The 18,874-nt window shown below is 43.3% G+C and overlaps 1 protein-coding gene across 1 annotated transcript in view; it reads left to right on the top strand.

The window, feature by feature from the left end:
- The window catches only part of LOC146193380 (MAM and LDL-receptor class A domain-containing protein 1-like), a 205,173-nt gene that overhangs the window by 118,914 nt on the left and 67,385 nt on the right, over positions 1-18,874 (top strand). The window contains exons 36-39 of the mRNA XM_084600534.1: positions 6,978-7,109; positions 9,804-9,949; positions 14,094-14,178; positions 16,836-16,955. Coding sequence (XP_084456660.1) covers positions 6,978-7,109; positions 9,804-9,949; positions 14,094-14,178; positions 16,836-16,955 — 483 coding nt within the window. The remainder of the gene's footprint in view (positions 1-6,977; positions 7,110-9,803; positions 9,950-14,093; positions 14,179-16,835; positions 16,956-18,874) is intronic.

The raw sequence follows: 18,874 nt of genomic DNA, 5'->3' as shown, positions 1-18,874 counted from the left end.
AGTACGGCTTTGGGGCATCAAATTTGACTGAAAGCTTCGTTGTAGCTTTCTTCTTGGCATCGCTGATCTGAGTGATGAGCTCGTCTAATCCTGTGGGAACGTTCACCTCACCGAGCATCCTACGGAAATCGTTCCATGAGACGTGCTCCTCTATTCGACGGCCTTGTTGTCGCTGTAATGACTTTCGCCTTCGAGGAGCCCATGAGACCACCACGAGATATTGATCACTGCCCATGACATCATCAGCCTGGGACCATAGGATCTCACTAGGATGAGACACTAGTGTCAAGTCTGGGGAAGTGTCTTGTTGACCTATGTGCTGGCCAAGGCGAGTGGGTAGAGTGAGGTCGTTGGCTATGGTCAATTTCGCTCTGACAATTTGCCGCCAAAGGTGCCTTCCCCTAGCATCTGAGCGATAATATCCCCAGCCGGTGTGCATGGCGTTAAATATACCCCCAACCACAACGCGATCCTGGGGATATATCCTTAAGAAGTGCTCTAAAAAAGACATATCCACTCGATATGTCGTAGTACCAAATGATCTCGCATAAACTGAAAAAACTAAGGCTTGTTGGTCGCTATCTAAGCTAAGGCGTACTCCCGCTACCTCCTGGGTCTGCATGCACCACGCGGAAGAATCTAGTTCAGTATGGGCAGTACGCGACAGAACAAGGACGCATGCCTGCCCATTGGCCATTGGAGCCGCTGTTCGCGATCCTGGCCCGGGGCGTCGGTGCACTATGGAAGGAGTGCAGTAAGAACTGTACCCTATTAAATTGGGCTTATTAATGGCGGCCTCCTGAAGCAGGATAGCTATAGGAGGCGTTGACGTGATGGACAGTCTCCTCTGAAGTTCCGCTTGTTTGCGACGGATTCCCCGACAATTTCATTGCAATAACCATGTAGGAGAGTCCGAAGCAAAAAATGTCATGTGGTTTCCCGCTAATGCCTGCCATTTTTAAACTGAAAGGTACGCGGAACTGGAGATGATGTGTGCCCAATTTCGGACTTTTGATTAAAAGAAACCTGTGACATTCCCAAGAGTGGCAGCATACGCTTGATCACCTCGGCGGTGACCAGTTCGGTAATGTGCGTGAGCTGGTTTTCATCTAAGTGTAGCGTATGCGAACGTTCTTTCGCAAGATTCATTTGTGCGCCGCGCAGCGTATCACGGAGAGATTCAGCGTGAGCCCGATATACGCGCACTTGCTTCGGTGCCGTCGCGGTATGCTCAGAAACTATGGCTAGGGATGAGGTGGCGTTCCTTTGACTATTGCTATCAGATTGTGTAGAGGATTTATGCGCGTCTTGCCGTTTAGTTTTACGTTCATTGTCTCGTGTCTTCGACAACGGCTGACTTTGTAGGGGAAGGAAATCCTGATTATCAAGCACAGTTGCCTCCGAGGTTGATTGCTATATGCTGACAGGGCTGTTGTGCGCCGTCGTCGCCGCCGTTTGGTTGCTACGTAGAATCTCGGCTTGTTGTTTGCGCTCTTTTCGTCGCGACACTTGTATACGGCGGAAGATGTCATTCCTCAAGGTTCTTGTGGCCTGCTGCCGAGCAGGACACCTTGGGTCCGTGGCTACATGCGGACCTCTGCAATTGCGGCACACTGGTTCTGTCGGACAAACCTCGAGGTTTCCATGCGCGAGGCGACCGCAATACAAGCATCGTCGTTGGTCGACTAATGGACACGAATTTGCCCTGTGTCCGATTTTGTGACAGGTCTTACATATGACAGACTTCGGGTGATAAGGTGTCACCGGAAGGAGTATGCTGTACAGATGAATTTTGCGGGGAAGTCTGGAGCCCTCAAACGTGATTAGAGCTGTTCCGTTCTTGCCCATAGGCCTCGCGTTTATTATCCTGCACGAGTAGCACTTGAGGTTTGCCATGATCTGTTCGCTTGTTAACCCGTTGGCGCGATAAATGACCCCGCGGATCTGGCCGGGACGTACGGTTTCATAAGCTTGAATAGGTGTATCCTTTCCAGCAATGACGAGAGACTGCAGTCCAATAATGTGGTCTCTGGCATGTACATGCGATGTGTCGACTGCAAACTGATTGCTTCGCTCAAGTGGCCGTACTTGAAATCCAGAGTGAAAATGGATTTTTCGAAGCTCATTGGCAACAGCTTCGTGCAGCCAGTGTGCGGGGAGTGTGCCTAGTTGTCCAGGTCAGGTTAGCTTAATTATCACAGTGTATTTAACACTGATTGGATCGGCGGCTGTGGCTTTGTTCTTTCGTCTAACCAACTGCCAATCATCTTCAGCATGTTCATTATCAGCCAAGTGATAGTTTCCACCCATTGTTGTGACTATGGGCGCTGAGGCAACGCCTTGCGCTCGATAAAGCGCGTCCGCGAAGCGAGCGTTTGTAGCTGTCTGCGAGTGGCCATGTTTTAAGCCGTGTCGTGTGTTCACAAAGCGAGTGCTTTCTTGAGCTATCTGCGAGGTGCTTAACCCCATCCTAGGTTGCTTGGCAAATTTCGAAAACGGAAAAGTGCAAGATCCTACCTGAGCAGGGGTGTTTCCCGGCTTGTTCTCCATGGAAAGAACAGAGAAAGGGTTGGAGACAGGTATCATCGCAACCACTGGGCTGGATTCGTGATCCGTCATGTTTTCGTCTGCGTCGAGCACGGCGTCAGGTTGGGCCGCGTTATCTGTGCCACTGCATAGCGATGTTGCCGCGGCGTCTTGCCGGGGCTGCTGTGGAGCCATGTTGGCGTCTTCGGCGGTAGGCGTATCCGATGCATCCGGATGGTTTCCTGGCGTAGTCTTCGACGCGGAAGCGCTGAAACCGTCGTTCTCGGGTGGCGGGGAACACGATAGGGGTGGCCCATTCATTTTCGGGAGCCTAGACCAAAAACGTCCGGGCCAAAAAGCTTCAGAGTCGGAGCGATGCGAACGTGCGTCTGCTCGAGACGGCTGCTTGCAGCCCAGAATAGTTTTTTTTTTACAAAGGACCAAACAATTAAGAACACGCCCTATTGGATGCAACATTCAGAGATCTTCTTTTGATTACTGTTAAGCTTAGTCCGGTCTACTGTGGAGTTAATAGTACAGTATAGAACGCATTCATTTGCAAATAGTTTAACTCTAAATTCACGATCAACTATATTCGTTAAGTCATTTACATAGATAAAATATAGCGTAGGTCCGATAACAGATCCTTGTGGGACACCAGATGAAACCGGAGTGGATTGGAGGGCAACACTGACATATTGAAATCAATCTTCTTAGTAGGCTTCAATAAAGTCAATAATGTTAGGATTGGTTACGGCAATGTAAAGCTTTTTTTTATGAGTTTAGTGAGCAGAACCTTATCAAAGTCTGGTAAAATAAAGGAAAACAGTGTGCATTTGCAGATTGCTAATCAGTACGATAAAAAAATAACGAAAAACGGTAATCAGTTGCGGGACGGTAGATAAGCCAAGCCTAAATTCATGTTGCTCATTAGACAAAAAGAGGCTGGATTCAAAAACTCTGTCAAGGCTCGGCAAATCACATGTTCAAACATTTTGCAACTGCTTGGGACCAAGGAACTTGGGTGATAAATAAATACACAAATTGGCTCGTTTCCCTTAAAGATTGGTGCGACACGTGCAATTTTTCATTCTGACGGGACTGCGCACTGATCCAAACAGGCATTGAAAATAACAAAGAGGTAACAGGACAACCATTCTGCATAACGGCGAAGAAAAGCTGGTGGGATATTATCAGGCTCACTGGATTTTTTGATATCAAGTTTTAAAATGAAGATAAAGATACCATAGCGGGAGACATAACATCTGGTATTATACAGGAATAGCCGTCTTGCGTAGAAAAAAAACTCGAGTTTTTGTCAACGTACACCGATCTAAAATACTCATTGAATACATAAGCAAAGTTTTTTGATCCGATGAAAGGTGAACCACTAGCTATTAGTGACATGTTGCGTTGTCTTGAGCTATTTATGTAATGCCAAAACTTTTCTGGAGCCTCATTGAGGGAACGACCAAACGTATTGGTAAAAAAAAAAAAGAGTCCTTAGCTTGCTTGACATTACATCATAATAAGTGGCCCAACATTATCACATTTGCCTAATTCCGTTTACTAGAATGCCGCATCCTCTTTAATTTACGTTTAGTGTGAATGTTGTGTTTTTTTTCTTCACAATATTAGGGACACACATTGGAAATCAATCAAGGAATAGGTATTTAAACATGCACCATAATGCATCTACATTCTCCTCAGCCCTAAAACTATCAAATTGAGTCTGTAGAAAATCAAGGATTCCCACACCATCAGCTCTGTTAAAATTTTCACAATGGAATGATTTTTGCATTCAGCAGAAGCTGACAGGAAAAAGGCGCACGAAAACTAGATTAATCAGATACACCTTTCATGAAATCAACAGAAATACATTTAAGGGCACAGCTACTGAACGCTAGGTTAGGAATGTGGGATACAGACGTACAGTCTTTTTCAAAAGTATATGGCCCAGGGGTTTTTCCTCTAAGCCTCGTAACGGGGCTCGTATTGCAACTATGGCGTTCAAAATCTTGCAGATGATAAAGCTCGTCCCCATTCTGCTCTAGCTTACATTGATATTCCAGTATTGCTACCAGGAGCCGCGTTACAGGGCTTGGAAGCGACACCTTTGCGCCGTATATTTTTGGCAAAGAGTGTACATAATCTGGTTAGTCTCTCAGCACCCTACGTCAGGTTACATATGACGGCAATATGCAAAAAGAGCTCAGAGTGACCAGAATTGGCACCAATAGCATCCTTTCGAAACCAATCAGAATCAGGCAAGTTGAAGTCGCCACCTAAAATAAACTTCACCGGTCGCCACGAAAGTGTTAAACATAATCGCACAGGTCTTCGAGAAAGGGGACATCTGCTTTAGGAGGTCGATATACTACACCCAATACAATAGCATATTGTAGTAATTGCCACAGAAATCAATCTTACAAAAAAGACTTTCATGATTGGGAATCCCAGGCAGGAGTACAGCAGGTATACCTTCCTTAAGTACTATCGCGACTCCTCCTCCGCGCTACGTCATATCGCGTCGCAAAATTATATAGGCGGGGGGAACAATTACATCGTCAGGGATATCAGACTGTAGCCAGGTTTCTGTCACAAACATAACGTGAAGGTCCAGTTTGTAAAAGAGCGTTTCGAATTCGGCTGTCCTATTTGCGATGCTTTTTGCGTTGAAAGAAATGATTCGTAACGGTCTGCTCTTATCGGCCCGTCATTTTTAATTTTTTCGCTTCTGACGTCGATTGACTGCACTACTCGATGATGTGGCAGCACTGTCACTGTCATCAGTTTGGCAATATTTTCCATACTTTCGGAGATTTTCGAAGCCGTACTGGCAAAGTCGATCTTTACAACAGTGTTTCTTGACAAGGGCCTGTGCTTATGATTCAGACGCTGCCAAATGTTCTTGTACCGACTCTACACGGTGTTATTTTAGAAGGTCTAAAACTTTTGCGAAGATTCATTTAACCCTCGGGCTGTACTGGGGGTTGCGGCGAGCACTATGTAAGAGGCAAATTGCTGCAATGAATTTGATAATTAACTGAATAGGTGATTTAATTTTTGAATGTTTATTTTGGGCAATGTTGCGTTTTTAGTATTGGAGCTCTGGCCTTAAAATTTGCACCACGGAAAGAGAAGAAACATTTCATGAACTGAATAAATAGTAACACGCGTTATAAGGCCACCTAATAGGTAAATTTAAAACCTTTATCTTATCTTTGCTGCTATGAAGGACAGGGTTCTTCAGCGAGAGCTCGAGCTTCGGCAGCTTTGTCGATTTCACAGCTTCGTTGTCTTCGGCAAAGTCTTCTTTTTGCTACTCTTGCTGCGTTTTCACTGGTCAAATATCTCTCTTACATAAACAAAATGTACTAGAAAACACTTTTTTTTTGGAGTCGTGCGGACATCTTTGAGGCGCTTCGCTTTGCCTTTCACATTTTTAGGTATGTCCATCAATGAAGCAGCTCTTTGCAATGTTCATTGCTGCTCTCGTAATCTGAAATAACCAATATATTAAGTCTTTGGATTTAATGTTCTCTTTCAGCGAAAAATGCTGCAGCGATGTTCTATAAAGAAATCCCCTTAACGCGCCTTTGTCTCAAACGCAAAAAATCTGAAAAAGGGACTCGTTTCAAATATAAATTGCCATACATAACATTGCAGTGCATATGGTTATATGCAAATAAATATTTTGATAGATTTCAGTCCCAATCCGAACCAACGACCCTTACGGCGCCAGCAAGGCATGTTGTCGCCTAGAACCAAAATGTGCTTTTCTTCGTTCTAGGCCGAAGCTGATTTTTATTGTATGTCTTGTTTACTTTCAATTAAAGGGGCATCTTGAGTGCATGCTAACAAGTATGTGTGTGAATATAGGGAACATAAATACTGCATTAATAATTAGGCTACAAGCAAAAGTGCATGTTCGTGTTTCTTACAATTTGTTCGTTGACTTACCTGTTAGCGATGGCATGTAGTGGCCGCCCACTTGATCTGATATGCACCACAACCTTAACACGCGCAGTAGCAGTATTGTTTTCACCGTACGGAACCCGCTTAAGGTTGGAACGCTCCTACTTGGCTTTAGCATTTTCTTTGGCATGAAGCTTTCGCTACAAAAATTCGTCTCTTTATACCATTTCTCAGTGCAAAGTCTCCTCAGTAGCCCACAGAGTGCTATTACCTTCTAACTTTACACCAAGCTTAAGTGTCTCCCTAAATATTTTGACGCTTTATCGGGCACATATTCTTTCGTTTTCTTTGTTTTTGCGTAGTATTTTCTCAATAATAGACAGCTCAATGTCAAGTCAGCTTCGTGTGCGATATGATAAACATGATATCTCTTAGCCCCCTTTTGTAACTATTTTGTAGTTAATAGGCTTGAGCAGAAATACAAAGTTTTTCCTAGAAGCTGCTTCGAGAAATCTCTTCTCATTCATTTGCAGGTCACTACCTACTTTTATATTCCAACGCTACGACACGTGGAAGACCCTCCAGCGCTGGAATTGATTCGCCGACGATCAGAAACACCAACGCAATGTGCTCAATATCGTTTTGGTACAACATCCTCCGAAATGGTGAGCGTTTATTGCTTTCTTTGGTGGGAGTAACGCTGCTAAGGCTTACAACGTGACGAAGCAGGGGTGTTGAGGTTGTTTCAACCTGCTGGTGAGATTACCTTGGCGGAATGTACCGGCAGTTCCTCCATGGTTGTAGGACTCGGATAATAGTTGATATCCTGGACAAGGATACGGAGTGGAAATCTGGGAGATGTGTATCGCCACTTTCGCAATCACCCACAATAGGAAACCGGTGTTTTCGTCACTAAGATTTCCGTTAAGAGTCATTGTAGTGATTTTAATTGATGGCAACCATCCTTACTAAATGATTTGTTAGAGCTGAGGTCAGCAATGTACGTCTTTAAGAGAGCCGTGTAGCGCTCCTGCACGTTTTTTAGGAAGCAAGAAAGACACACCTTTCTGCGCTGTAAGATGTGCAGTACATGAGGTAGTGCCTCAACCATCCCCAGAAATCGCAAGAAGAAAATCAGACGAATAGTTCTATGTTATGGATTTGTTGTTTGGGTTTACTGTGTGTGCTTCAAATGTCTCCCATGCACACTCGTTTGGTAATACCTCCCTATGGGTCTTTCAGTCTATCATAGAAATATAAATAAACGAACGGCAGATTTTCACGAAGGGAGTGATATGAATGCTCATGAAGTATGGTTGGTAATCACGGAAATATCGGGGCGTAAATTTTACTCTTCTCTGTGGACTGCTGCACAAGCCTCGCCGCTGACTTAAGCTCCGTACTAAAAAAGTACAGCAATGCCATAAAAAATCCACTCCGTTCTTCATACTCACTAATAGTATTAAGTCCTTTACTCATGTAATGCCCTTATAACAGAAGGACGTTACGCCCTATATTTGCTATCCCTCTCCAAGAGGAACTGCGTCGCGAGGTTCTCGCCGTCTACTCATCGCTGGTTGCAATCACGGGGCAATCTTACGAATTTATTGTGGCAGCGGGGCAGTGCGCGCACACGCGAGAGAACAGTTGTATGCGCTTATGTGTAATCGGAACGTATAGTGTTTAATCCCATTTGTTCCTCACCAGGCAGTTGCTGCGCGCCTCACCTGGCTGTTGTGTGCCGTATGCCATTTATGTGGATGTGTTTTTAAGGAAACATGCCATGCGCACGTCTTATAGATATTTAAATGTGTGTAAGACGCCTGCACAATTCCAGACATCGAGTGTGTGAATCATCGTCCGCCTCCCTCAATCATCAAGAAGGCTATTTTTATGCGAATCCAGTGCGGCTTGGTAATATCGTGTGATGTTGAGCATTCTGGTGTGGCTGGTTAATAGTATTTGCGAACATGGACCCTCGTCTTCAACTCTTGCAGATAATCGCAAGGCTGCTATGCGATAAGGGGCAACTGCTTTCAAAGTTATGCTATTTCTGTGAATCTACCATCGCAGCGGGCATCCCTGTCTCCCCTGTGCAGCAGAGATAAATATTGTAACTTAATGTATTCTAAAGGCAAATCGTCCACCACCCACAGAGACTACTTAGACTACCTGATTTACTCGATATAGACACGACGTTTGAAATGTCACGGTACAACAAAGCACTGACCACAGAGCATTATACGTAGGAGTCAAAATAAAAGATGAACCCTTGGTGAACCCAAAAAGTTTCGATCGCTACATCAGCCATGGGCATATAGGGTGATGAAGTCACGAATGACACAAGAATGACAAAAACAAACAATCAAAATGCCTGAGAAATCGAGTGCTATCACAGCACATCTAAGGCTTCTGCCTTGTCGTCTCTTCCTGTAGCTCCCTTCTATTGCTGCTCACTCCCAGTCTCATTATTTTTGCTCTCTACAACTCAAGTTTAAATCATGCCATGACTAACTCAAAACTTTCTCTTCCTTTTTATTTCTATTTTACAAGTTACTGTGATGCAAAAGCGAATGAAATCATAGTGCCATTCTGTTAATAAATTATGGCAATGATTTAGACAGAATCCCCACCAGTTGATCAAGCAAATGCCTAGAACTTCAATGGTATTATCAATGAAAGTATACCTTTAGATTTGTTGGCTACTATTTATGACTGATGTTATCAAAAATAGTCACAGAACCATTGGCAATATCAAAAATGTGTATTGCTGAGCCCATCTTGTAGACAACAAGGCAAGGTGCTCGTAAAGGAGGTTTTCCGCCTCTACCTTTATCTACATTAGCGCTTCGCCTACCCCAAAACACATAACGTAGAAAAGCAGGGACCTTGACTCTGAAAAAGAGAAGCAAGCTATTAGACGCGACTTTAGTGTTACCATCAATCCAGGTCGAGAACACCTGACCATATCCGGTTCGTAGTACAGTGTGGTGGAGTTTGAAAAATATTTCCGCACTCCTGTCCCCTCCCTCCTCACTTAGTATTATAAATGAACCCCACCCTTAGAAGATCTAAGACTGGTACAGCATCTCGGCAAACTTCAAAACATGTCCTCAAATCGGTCCTCACGTCACTGTGGAACGTTGCTGCCTTAGCCTGCTTTTGCATTGAAATTTTGCGAACCTTTTATCAACTGGTTTAGTAGCTTGCTTAAATATGTTTCAAAACTGCGCATGTTGAGGTTTATTGCGAAAGTCATGCCTGCGTCATTCTTTTCTCACTGTCATTCAGCGAACGCATAATGGTTTGTCATTTTCATTACTGGTTCTATTTCCCTTGATTTTTTTTTTATCCTGCAGAAAGCTATCTCGACCTGAATCTGTATATGAAAGTGGCCGGATATAGCTTGCCGGTATGGACACTTAGTGCTTTGCGCCCGGTACCTGACGAGGGCGTGTGGAATGGTGATTATGTGATCATCGGGCGCTACCCCAAGGATCTCAGCGTGAGTGATGCGCTTGCCGGTTTTCATTACACTGACGACGTTGCAAAACATATCTTTGAACTTAAAAGTATAAACACAAATGGACCATATCTTATGAGCAGCGCAGGCTGCAGCCACGTCTGCCGTGCTAGCTACAGAGAGTACTCTACCTCCCAGTTGGCTTCAGCAAAAGAAGTACGTTCGTAGTCGAGTAAGTGCCGGTAATAATGCCTTAATCCTACTCACTTCATAGAGGTGGCAATGGCTGTGAGTGCAGCTGTAACTAAGGATGAAGAGTAGGGAAAGTTGTACGCACTAGGTGGCGCATCTATGGTCATTCCTGCTGGATTGAGAGAGAGCGAGTCTTGCAGGTTTTTTCTGCGAATTTCTAATATTTACAGGGTACAGGAGGTCTTGCTCTCGGCGATATTTTTATTAATGAGTACACATGTTCAGAGTTTCATGGCTGCAGGCGCCTAGTATTTTGGGAGAGTGGAGCCAACTGCGACACAATGTTGTAAATCACGGCCATTATTTTGTATGCAAACAAATGACAAAGAGAAAAAAACGCTCGAGGAATTACGTTCCATCGCCCTCGCAGGGTGCATGCCAAATATCGAAAGACCACTTCAAAAGGAATCCAGAGGAGCATAAGGCAATTTGGTACTCAACGATTCCGCATAACACCCATAACACCCCCCCCCCCCTCGTGGGGCAAATGGGACAGTGGCTGGGGCTAATTGATAAACCCCCCAAAATCAACACATTTGTTTATGTTGTAAAGAATTTATGCTAAGTTGGCTCCGTGAATATGTATGTAATATTTATGAGCCTATTTTAATGACAAACACTGTGTTGAAACAGACGCGGTCCTGTTTTGTGCAATATGTTCCCAGTACAGTTCAATCACTTAGTCTGTCGTCTTCATAATCTGCCACGCATACATGAGCCGATCAAAGTGCAAGTGCAAGCAGGCACTTGCAAATGTGGGGGGTGGAGTGCCAAGTTGTGTCACCAGGCTGGTCTTTACCGAACCACTGATGACAAGCTGAACGGCAGGCGGGTAAATGTAAGTGCAGTACATGTTCGAACACGTTGATAGCATGAGTCTGTCTTGCTTTCTTGTCGCGTCGTCCAAGCGCTGTTTTATCCTAACCAGTTTAAAGCATATACGTCGTAGGTACTGGTACCTCGTTGGGACATATGAACATCCCACATCATATCTAAGAACATAAAATGTAGTCTTAGTGATTACTACTGGCCATTTTGTTTTCAATGATTTCTTGAATATTCTAAACAATTTCCAAATTCGGAGTACCATTGCAAACAGATTCTTAGTAAAACCAAAATTTCAAGTGCAAATAGTGTGACCAATTTAGGTTCATGTACAAAATTATTCATGAAATTGGGCCCATATTCTTCACATAAATCACACTGATGTCTAGTGCATCTTTGATCAATTGATGGCTTTTTAGCAATTTTGTTTTTTGCTTCACAGTTTTACCATCACGCCCAATGGTGTTGAATGTGCATCTAATGTGGTTTGCTTTGTAACCCCTGAACACGAATTCTGAAGGCGATTCTAAGCAAGACTGACTGACAGAAGTAATTGTCGGGTATGACCGAGTGATGTGTATTTACGTCAGATTGATGCTGCTCATGTCTAGCGGACAGAGTGTGGTGCTCGGGTTCGCCAGACTTTTTATAGATTTTGTCGTCTGTAATGTGTGAGCAGTGTGCATGTGTTTAAATGATAGCGCACATACTTTGTGACTGCCCTCAATTTGACCGTGAGCCTGCCTTCTTGGCTGCTGCACTCCGCCGCTTGAACTCCCGCCCTCTAACACAAGCTAAGACTCTGGGCCCTTGGATGGCACTTCATCAGAAAGGAAAGTAGCTTTTAAAGGACTCGGGGTTCAGTTCAAGACTACGTGTATGCCCTCTGCCCCCCATTACTAGAAATCTCTGGACATCTGATAGACTACATTCCTTGGCGCTCTTTCTTTCCTTTTTCTGCCTTTGTTCCCCACCCAACGTGTATGGTAGCCTACTGCACATCACCTAGTTAACTTCCCTGCCTTATCATCCTATTCAATTGCTCTCTTTCTTGTCTGTTCGTCGGAGAGAGAGAGTCTAGTAGCTTGGAAGGTGACGGCGAGAGTGAGAATCCCGCAACTGGGATGGGGCTTCCATGAAATGACCCTAGCGCTTGGCAACAATTAAAAGCGAGCTACAAGATATGACGACGTTGGACAGATATACAATCTGAAGGTGGTTACATGGTAAATGCAGGACTATAAGTCTAAACCGAAGCTTTTAAAGAATCTACTGATCTACTGATTCATGAGATAGGCGGCTCACCTTCGCTTTAGTGAAAGATTTCGCGCTTTCAATTGCATATATCGCTACTTTATGCCTGCTTAGACGAAGTCTATTCGTGCCAGTTTTACACGAAATTGTAAAGAATATGTACCTGTGGCAATCATTTAAATGTTTAGATAGTGGGGTTATTCATTAAAGCGTTAGATTGTGGTTTGTGACAAACTGTCCAATTTTGCTCCGCCCTACCCGACGCACACGTAGGTATTGAAACTCCAAGAGAACGATCTCCCGAAGGTCTTCAATCGTCTCGTTTCCCAAATGATTCAACAGTAGTAGGGCACGCTTGTTTGTTACCTACCCCATACCTCTACGGCATGTTACCGAATGATCTCTCTCTCCCACCTCATAGATCTACAACGACCATGAGACTACCGCTAGTCTCCGAGAGTTTGTGGACTGCAAGTGGCTGCGAATAACCGGAAGATGGGATCGTGGATATTTTCCCAACAAAGCCTATCACAGTTCTTGACAGTTTTTTATTGTACCTCTACAATTGTACCATGCGACTGAAAGCCTATCAGGCAACAATTTTCGTCTTAAATTAGCGAGCAGTTGCCCTATACGGAGTATACGTTATTTTCATGTGTTCAGAACACTTCACGTTCTTTGGTGGACTCTTCATTTGCCTTCGTTATTCAAACGTAACTGCGAATGCATCCACCTCCGAGTACTTTCAGCGTGACCAAAGGTCGGTGCAGATGCAAGTTAGCTTACGGTACTGCCAGGTAACAGTAAAGCGGCAGCTTTAACGCAAAGCAGCAGTATGTTGCCGTGGGTTAGTTCAGAAAACAAAATTGGGTTTCGCTCATAACGTACCAAGATACTTTGTTGGGCGAGTTGGTAAACATCCATTGTTAATTTAGACAGAGCGAACAGGAAGACACATGACAATATACAAGGAAGCCACAATACAAGCGCTGACTCACAACTAAGCCTAAACCTTTACTCCAAAGCCCAGATAACAACAAACATAAATAAAACGAAGCGATCAAGTGAAATAACCCCTTGGTTCACCTGCTACACAAACAGTCATTCAAAAAAGAAATATCTTTGCTTTAAAGAGCAAGAGAAGTCTTGCTGACACAGTTATTGTCCCTTGAAATAAAATATGCTTCAGCTATTTCTCTCGTCACATTGCCATTCCTGTGAAACAATAAAGAAGGAGAAGAAGTGTACTCCCATGTTTAACCAGGTTAGGATTTTGTATCGCCACAAAGAAAAGTTGACGAGAGAAATAGCTGAAGCATATTTTATTTCAAGGGACAATAACTGTGTCAGCAAAACGCCTCTTGCTCTTTCAAGCAAAAAGATTTGTTTTTGAATTACGTTTTTGTGTAGCAGGTGAACCTAGGGGTTGTTACACGTCACTGCTTCGTTTTCGTCATATTTATTTTTATCTGGGCCTTGGAGTAAAGGCTTAGACTGAGTTGTGAGTCAGCGCGTGTACTGTGGCTTCCTTGTATACTGTCCTGTGTCTTCCAGTTCGAGCTGTTTAAATTAGCAATGGTGGCTCATAATGGTTAAATTGGAAACGAATAAATTGACCCATCGTCATGGAGGCGGCTAGAGTGATGGGCTTATATTGGTGGCATAAGGCGGTTGCTATCGCTTCCTTGTATACCTACATCGCTGATATGCGCGCAAGTCTGACATGGACTACGAAATCACTATATGCCCAGTCTTTATCATGGCCTTGCGCACATAAAAGAAAATGACTTCTCATTTTTGAAATTAAGTTTGTTTAAAAATGAAGTCCCATCTGACATGTTTGCCCCTCTTCCAGTTCTATTTTTCAAGCCGTCAATACTCTTCAGGGGGTCCGGCGATTGCTCTGGACAGCATACAGTACGGCGGATGTGATTTACCAGGTAAGAAGATACCGCACAACTTCGGCTTTCTTATGTGCATGTGTATTTCTACGTTGGCGCATCAGGCGCCGCGAAAGCTTGAGTAGGTAGTAGTGTATATACTGAAACCATTCCGGTCATCCACCCCCACCTAAGCAGGCCTCTCAAAGAAGAATTGCTCGTCGCCTTTACTACACTGCTCAGAATTATAATCAGAAAGCGAAAGCGTTTCTAATTGGAGGCATTATAGGCGATGTGAAGGCGGCTGTAAAATAACGTGCAGGATGAGAGCCAAGAGCCACAGCCAAGCAGCAAAGAAGTTTGGATTGGTGTAGATTCAAGGTGAAGCACAGCAGAACTAGATGGAACTCAGACGAATACTCCTGCATGCTCTAGCTAGTCGTTTTCGCGTTTCGCCATTAGCCATAGTGAATGACGCTGAGAGAGAGAGAGAGATAGATTTAGTAAAAAGGAAGACATGCAGGTTCCCTAGAACATTGATAGGTTGAAATAAACTGCATACTTCAAAGAAGAGTAGCTGACTCACTGTGTGCGTTTTCATTTCTGCTGGTGTTCTGGTGAGGAGCCACACAACTAAAAGACGAAGCTAAACGCGTTTATTGCGACCGAGGTAGAGATCAACAAGCGAAATAGAAGTTTTGATCATTGCAATAGATATCCAGTAAGCGCAATAAATGCTTGTTTCAAGACATTTATGTTTCATTTTCCATTTGTGCCGTGAGGTGCATGAGAAAGGATGTAAAAAAGTTGCGCGCGCTGCTTTAATTACCCACTCATGTGTTAAATTTGTACAATTTCTTACGAATTTGAGTGGCATATTTAGCAATGAAAAGACGTCAATGGTGAAAGCAACGACCATTTACAATGTCACTAGATCTCATATGAATTATGCTGGCATTTCGGCTTTTGAAATTGCGGGCACTCGGACCCTTCCGTCAGTTCTTGGGCCACAATTTTTCGTAATCCGTCAGAACCATCAGCCCTGGTCCAGAGTTTTGCACCTAAGAGGAGGCATCACACAAGTTTTCATTCTCCATGAGGTTACTCATACTTTATAAGGTTATTCATTCACACTTCAGATTTCTTGAGAGAAAAGTGCATGAAGTGATAAGTTGAGCTGAACAAGCCCAGGAGCGAGACTCACTATTAATGAAAGGTTCAGTCAGAAATAAGTGTAATTTAGTAGGTCGGTTGATGTAAGACTCTAGTATCACAAATTACTGAAGAGTTTTCTGTAACGTTTTTACTGTGCCCTGTTTGAATACTGCGGCCCAGGCGCGAAGTATTGCAGCAAGCGTTGGCGTTTCGGCTTTAGATAGGTAATATATGTGTTAAGCAGGCTACTCTTAGGTGATTAGATGTTATCACGATTATACTACATCATTGCGCTTGCTTGGATGTACGAATAAAGTGGTTTACTTATTAATGCAGCTTTAAGTTTTTTATTCAACCGTTTCATTGGCGACCGCACGGCGTATATAAGTTGCTGTTGTAGCAAATAAACGATTAAATATACATCGCCGCGAAAGTCAATACTAAACGAGATCACAATGAGGCCTACAAAACACATGCGGAAATCATCGGAAGGAACGGCTTTGTAAACTTATCTGCTCTTTGTAGGGCAGCCAATCTCGAATAGTTCTCAGCATATTTATGTAGGCATGAATTTTATGCGGCGAACATTTTCACCGAGACTGGGGCTGCAATCTGCTAATTGACAAAATGGCGTAAAGTATTTTTGAGCTATTATGATTTAATTTTCGGGAACAGCTGAGTTCAGTTGGAGGCTGTCGATCTTTGAATGGAGATGCGTTGGTGTTCATTCCGCCTGATCGAGGGGGCAAAATGTCTAAATGCATATGCGTCTTTGATTTTGCTCCCACGCTGATAAGAAAGAATATAAAAAAAAAATTCTAGAACTGCTTTAAATGACAATTATCAATTTATATTCGCTGATCGTCTTGCCTAGGAAAGAGAGTATACTTAAAATTGTTCATTTTCTGGCAGGGAGCAGCTATGTGTCCATCATTGCTGAGGGACAACCAGAAGGCTTTTCCGGAAGCTTTGCTGCAAACTGTACGGCCTGATGCTTTTCCGCAATTAGACGCTGCGGTGGTTTGCGATCACCCTACTGTGCTTCTTGTGCCCAATCTCCTGATAGAACTGTTTCAGGTCTGCAGAAACCGCGGAAAGAATTTAGCTACTTTCACCGGAAGAATGGGGTCGAAAGGCGATCGTGGCGCCATTAGATGGTTCTGTTAAATATTTTGGTTGCTGCGTAGTGTGTCGCGTTTTAGTTTAGTGAATGTGACCGCAGAACGCGCCGACGAGTTCTGCAAGCCTATTGGCGGCGAACAACTTTATGTGATTCAGGAGGAGCAATGCGCACAGCAGCACAGTTTTCTTCAGGTGCGCGTATTGTTTAGGAGATTTCAGAAACGCTCTCGACACACCCATTCTTAGCCGGGTAGCAAGTGATCAGAAATGGTTGCCATTGTATTCAGTAAATTTGAAGAATAGAAAGCAAAGTATAGCGCTATTTTAGTAATTGAAAATGATGATGAATGTAGGTGCCCGAATTTTGGACGAATTGTTTTTTTAAGAAACATTACAATATGGTCACACTTTAATCGTACAAACTCGCCTTTGGTTCGCAGCTAAGGAAGACGACTGTTCTGAATATGACTTTCGCTGTGCCAATGGCGCTTGCGTGGCGCTCTACCATCGCTGCGACTATGTGGATAACTGTGGAGACAACAGTGATGAACAGAATTGTGGTAAGTTTCTCGTACGTTTGTCTCATATATATATATATATATATATATATATATATATATATATATATATGAACCGCGGCCGCCATCTTCCGCTAGTATTGTCAATTAAACTATCCTGTGATAGCCTCTCCAGTGCTGAATCGAATCTCCTCTCACGCGGGTGATCTTTTGCCCCGCATCCGGTCGATACAACAAGTTTACTCCTGTAAGAAACCTAGAACATTCCGCACGCAGATTGAGGCTTCGAGAGTATTTCCATGATCGTCCCCATTGCCAATGGCAGGGAAAAATCATTACCCTCGTCGAAGCACTGGACTCTTCCAGTAAAATTTGACAAATATCTAGACATGCATGTACAAGCGGTGCAGCAGAACAAATAGGAGCATATAAATATAGACAGACTTTCCGGCACAATTTATCGGCTGATGAATCGGTAGCAAAAAAGAAAAAGAAAAAACTAGCGAAATACGCGGAAATTGTTATAAAGCCGGCAGACGAGGGGGGTGCCGTAATTATTATGAATACGTCAAATTACATTAGTGCGTGCCTGAGAGAACTAGATAACGGCACGTTTTATAGACGCCTTGATTCTGATCCGACATCGCAGTACAAATCAGAAGTTATCGGCACCCTAGCTGTAATGTTGAAGTCTGGCACAATTCCAGATAAAAAATAGTGAACACACTGATTCCTCTTCGTACGATTGATGATCGATTTTACATATTACCAAAAATTCATAAGAACAACCTAGGGCGACCTATAGTCTCTGGTATTGGAACAGTTACTGAAAGCATCTCGTATTTTGTTCACTCCCTCATTAACAAAATTACCGCCAGTTCTCTTCTTTCATAAAGGATACCACTCATTTCCTAGCTAATATCAATATCCTTAATATCCCACCTGGCTCGCTTCTTGTTATTTTAGATGTCATTTCACTTTATACAAATATACCGCATAGCGATGGTATTGATCCCATAATGAACGCTTATGATGAAAACTGCCCTCGTAAACCTGTTGATAGTTCGACATTAGGTACTCTCTTGAGGTTCACACTTGAACTTAACCATTTCGCCTTTAATGACCCCCACTACGTTCAGGTTAGTGGTACCTCAAAGGGTACCAAAATAGGCCCTAATTATACTAACATCTTCATGGGATGCCTTGAAGTAGAGTTCATTATTATTTGTCAACTAAAGCCGTTATTTTACAGGCGTTTTACTGAAGATTTTTTTTATAATCTGGCAGCACTGCGCAACAACACCTTGCGTTTATTGCAGATTTAAATAATTTTCATTATTGAATTTCTTTCACACGCGTACTCGGCTTCACCCATTAGTTTTCTTGATGTGACACTGTCGCTTAACGGTGAAAAACCAACTACTTTTCTTTATAGGAAACCTAGTGACTGCCAGTAGTATCTTCACTTTAACAGCAGCCATGTAAAGCATTGCAAAACATGTATTCCATACAGCCAGGTCATTCGTTTTAAAAGTATATGTTCCAAATGATCTGGCTTCTACGGAAATTGTGAAGAACTTCGACGCTTTATAGCTAAGCGAAAATATCCGGCAAAAGTAATTGACGATGCCGTTAAACGCGCTGACGCACTTGACTTGATTGGTTACTTTATTCAACAAACGATCCTGTCTCGAAAAAACAAACTAACTTGGTTTTAACCTACTCAGGCTCTCTCCCTAACGTTACATGTATTCTAAGGCGACATCACAACATCCTGATGGAAAGTGATCACCTAAAAGACATCATCTGGGAACTGCCCCGAGCTGTATTCAGACGTGCTAAAAATTTCCGTGATATTTTAACTTCTTCGAGAACCATCCGCCCCGATTTTAGTGGCTGTGAACTATGCAATAAATCTCGCAGTAAAATATGTTCCGAAATGACACCGTCATCAGTAGCTG

Source organism: Amblyomma maculatum, chromosome 4, assembly GCF_055883805.1.
Source record: "Amblyomma maculatum isolate TAMU_Amacu chromosome 4, ASM5588380v1, whole genome shotgun sequence".
NCBI lineage: Eukaryota > Metazoa > Arthropoda > Arachnida > Ixodida > Ixodidae > Amblyomma > Amblyomma maculatum.
The sequence above is the reverse complement of the archived record's forward strand: the minus strand, read 5'-3'. Positions and strand labels throughout refer to the sequence as shown.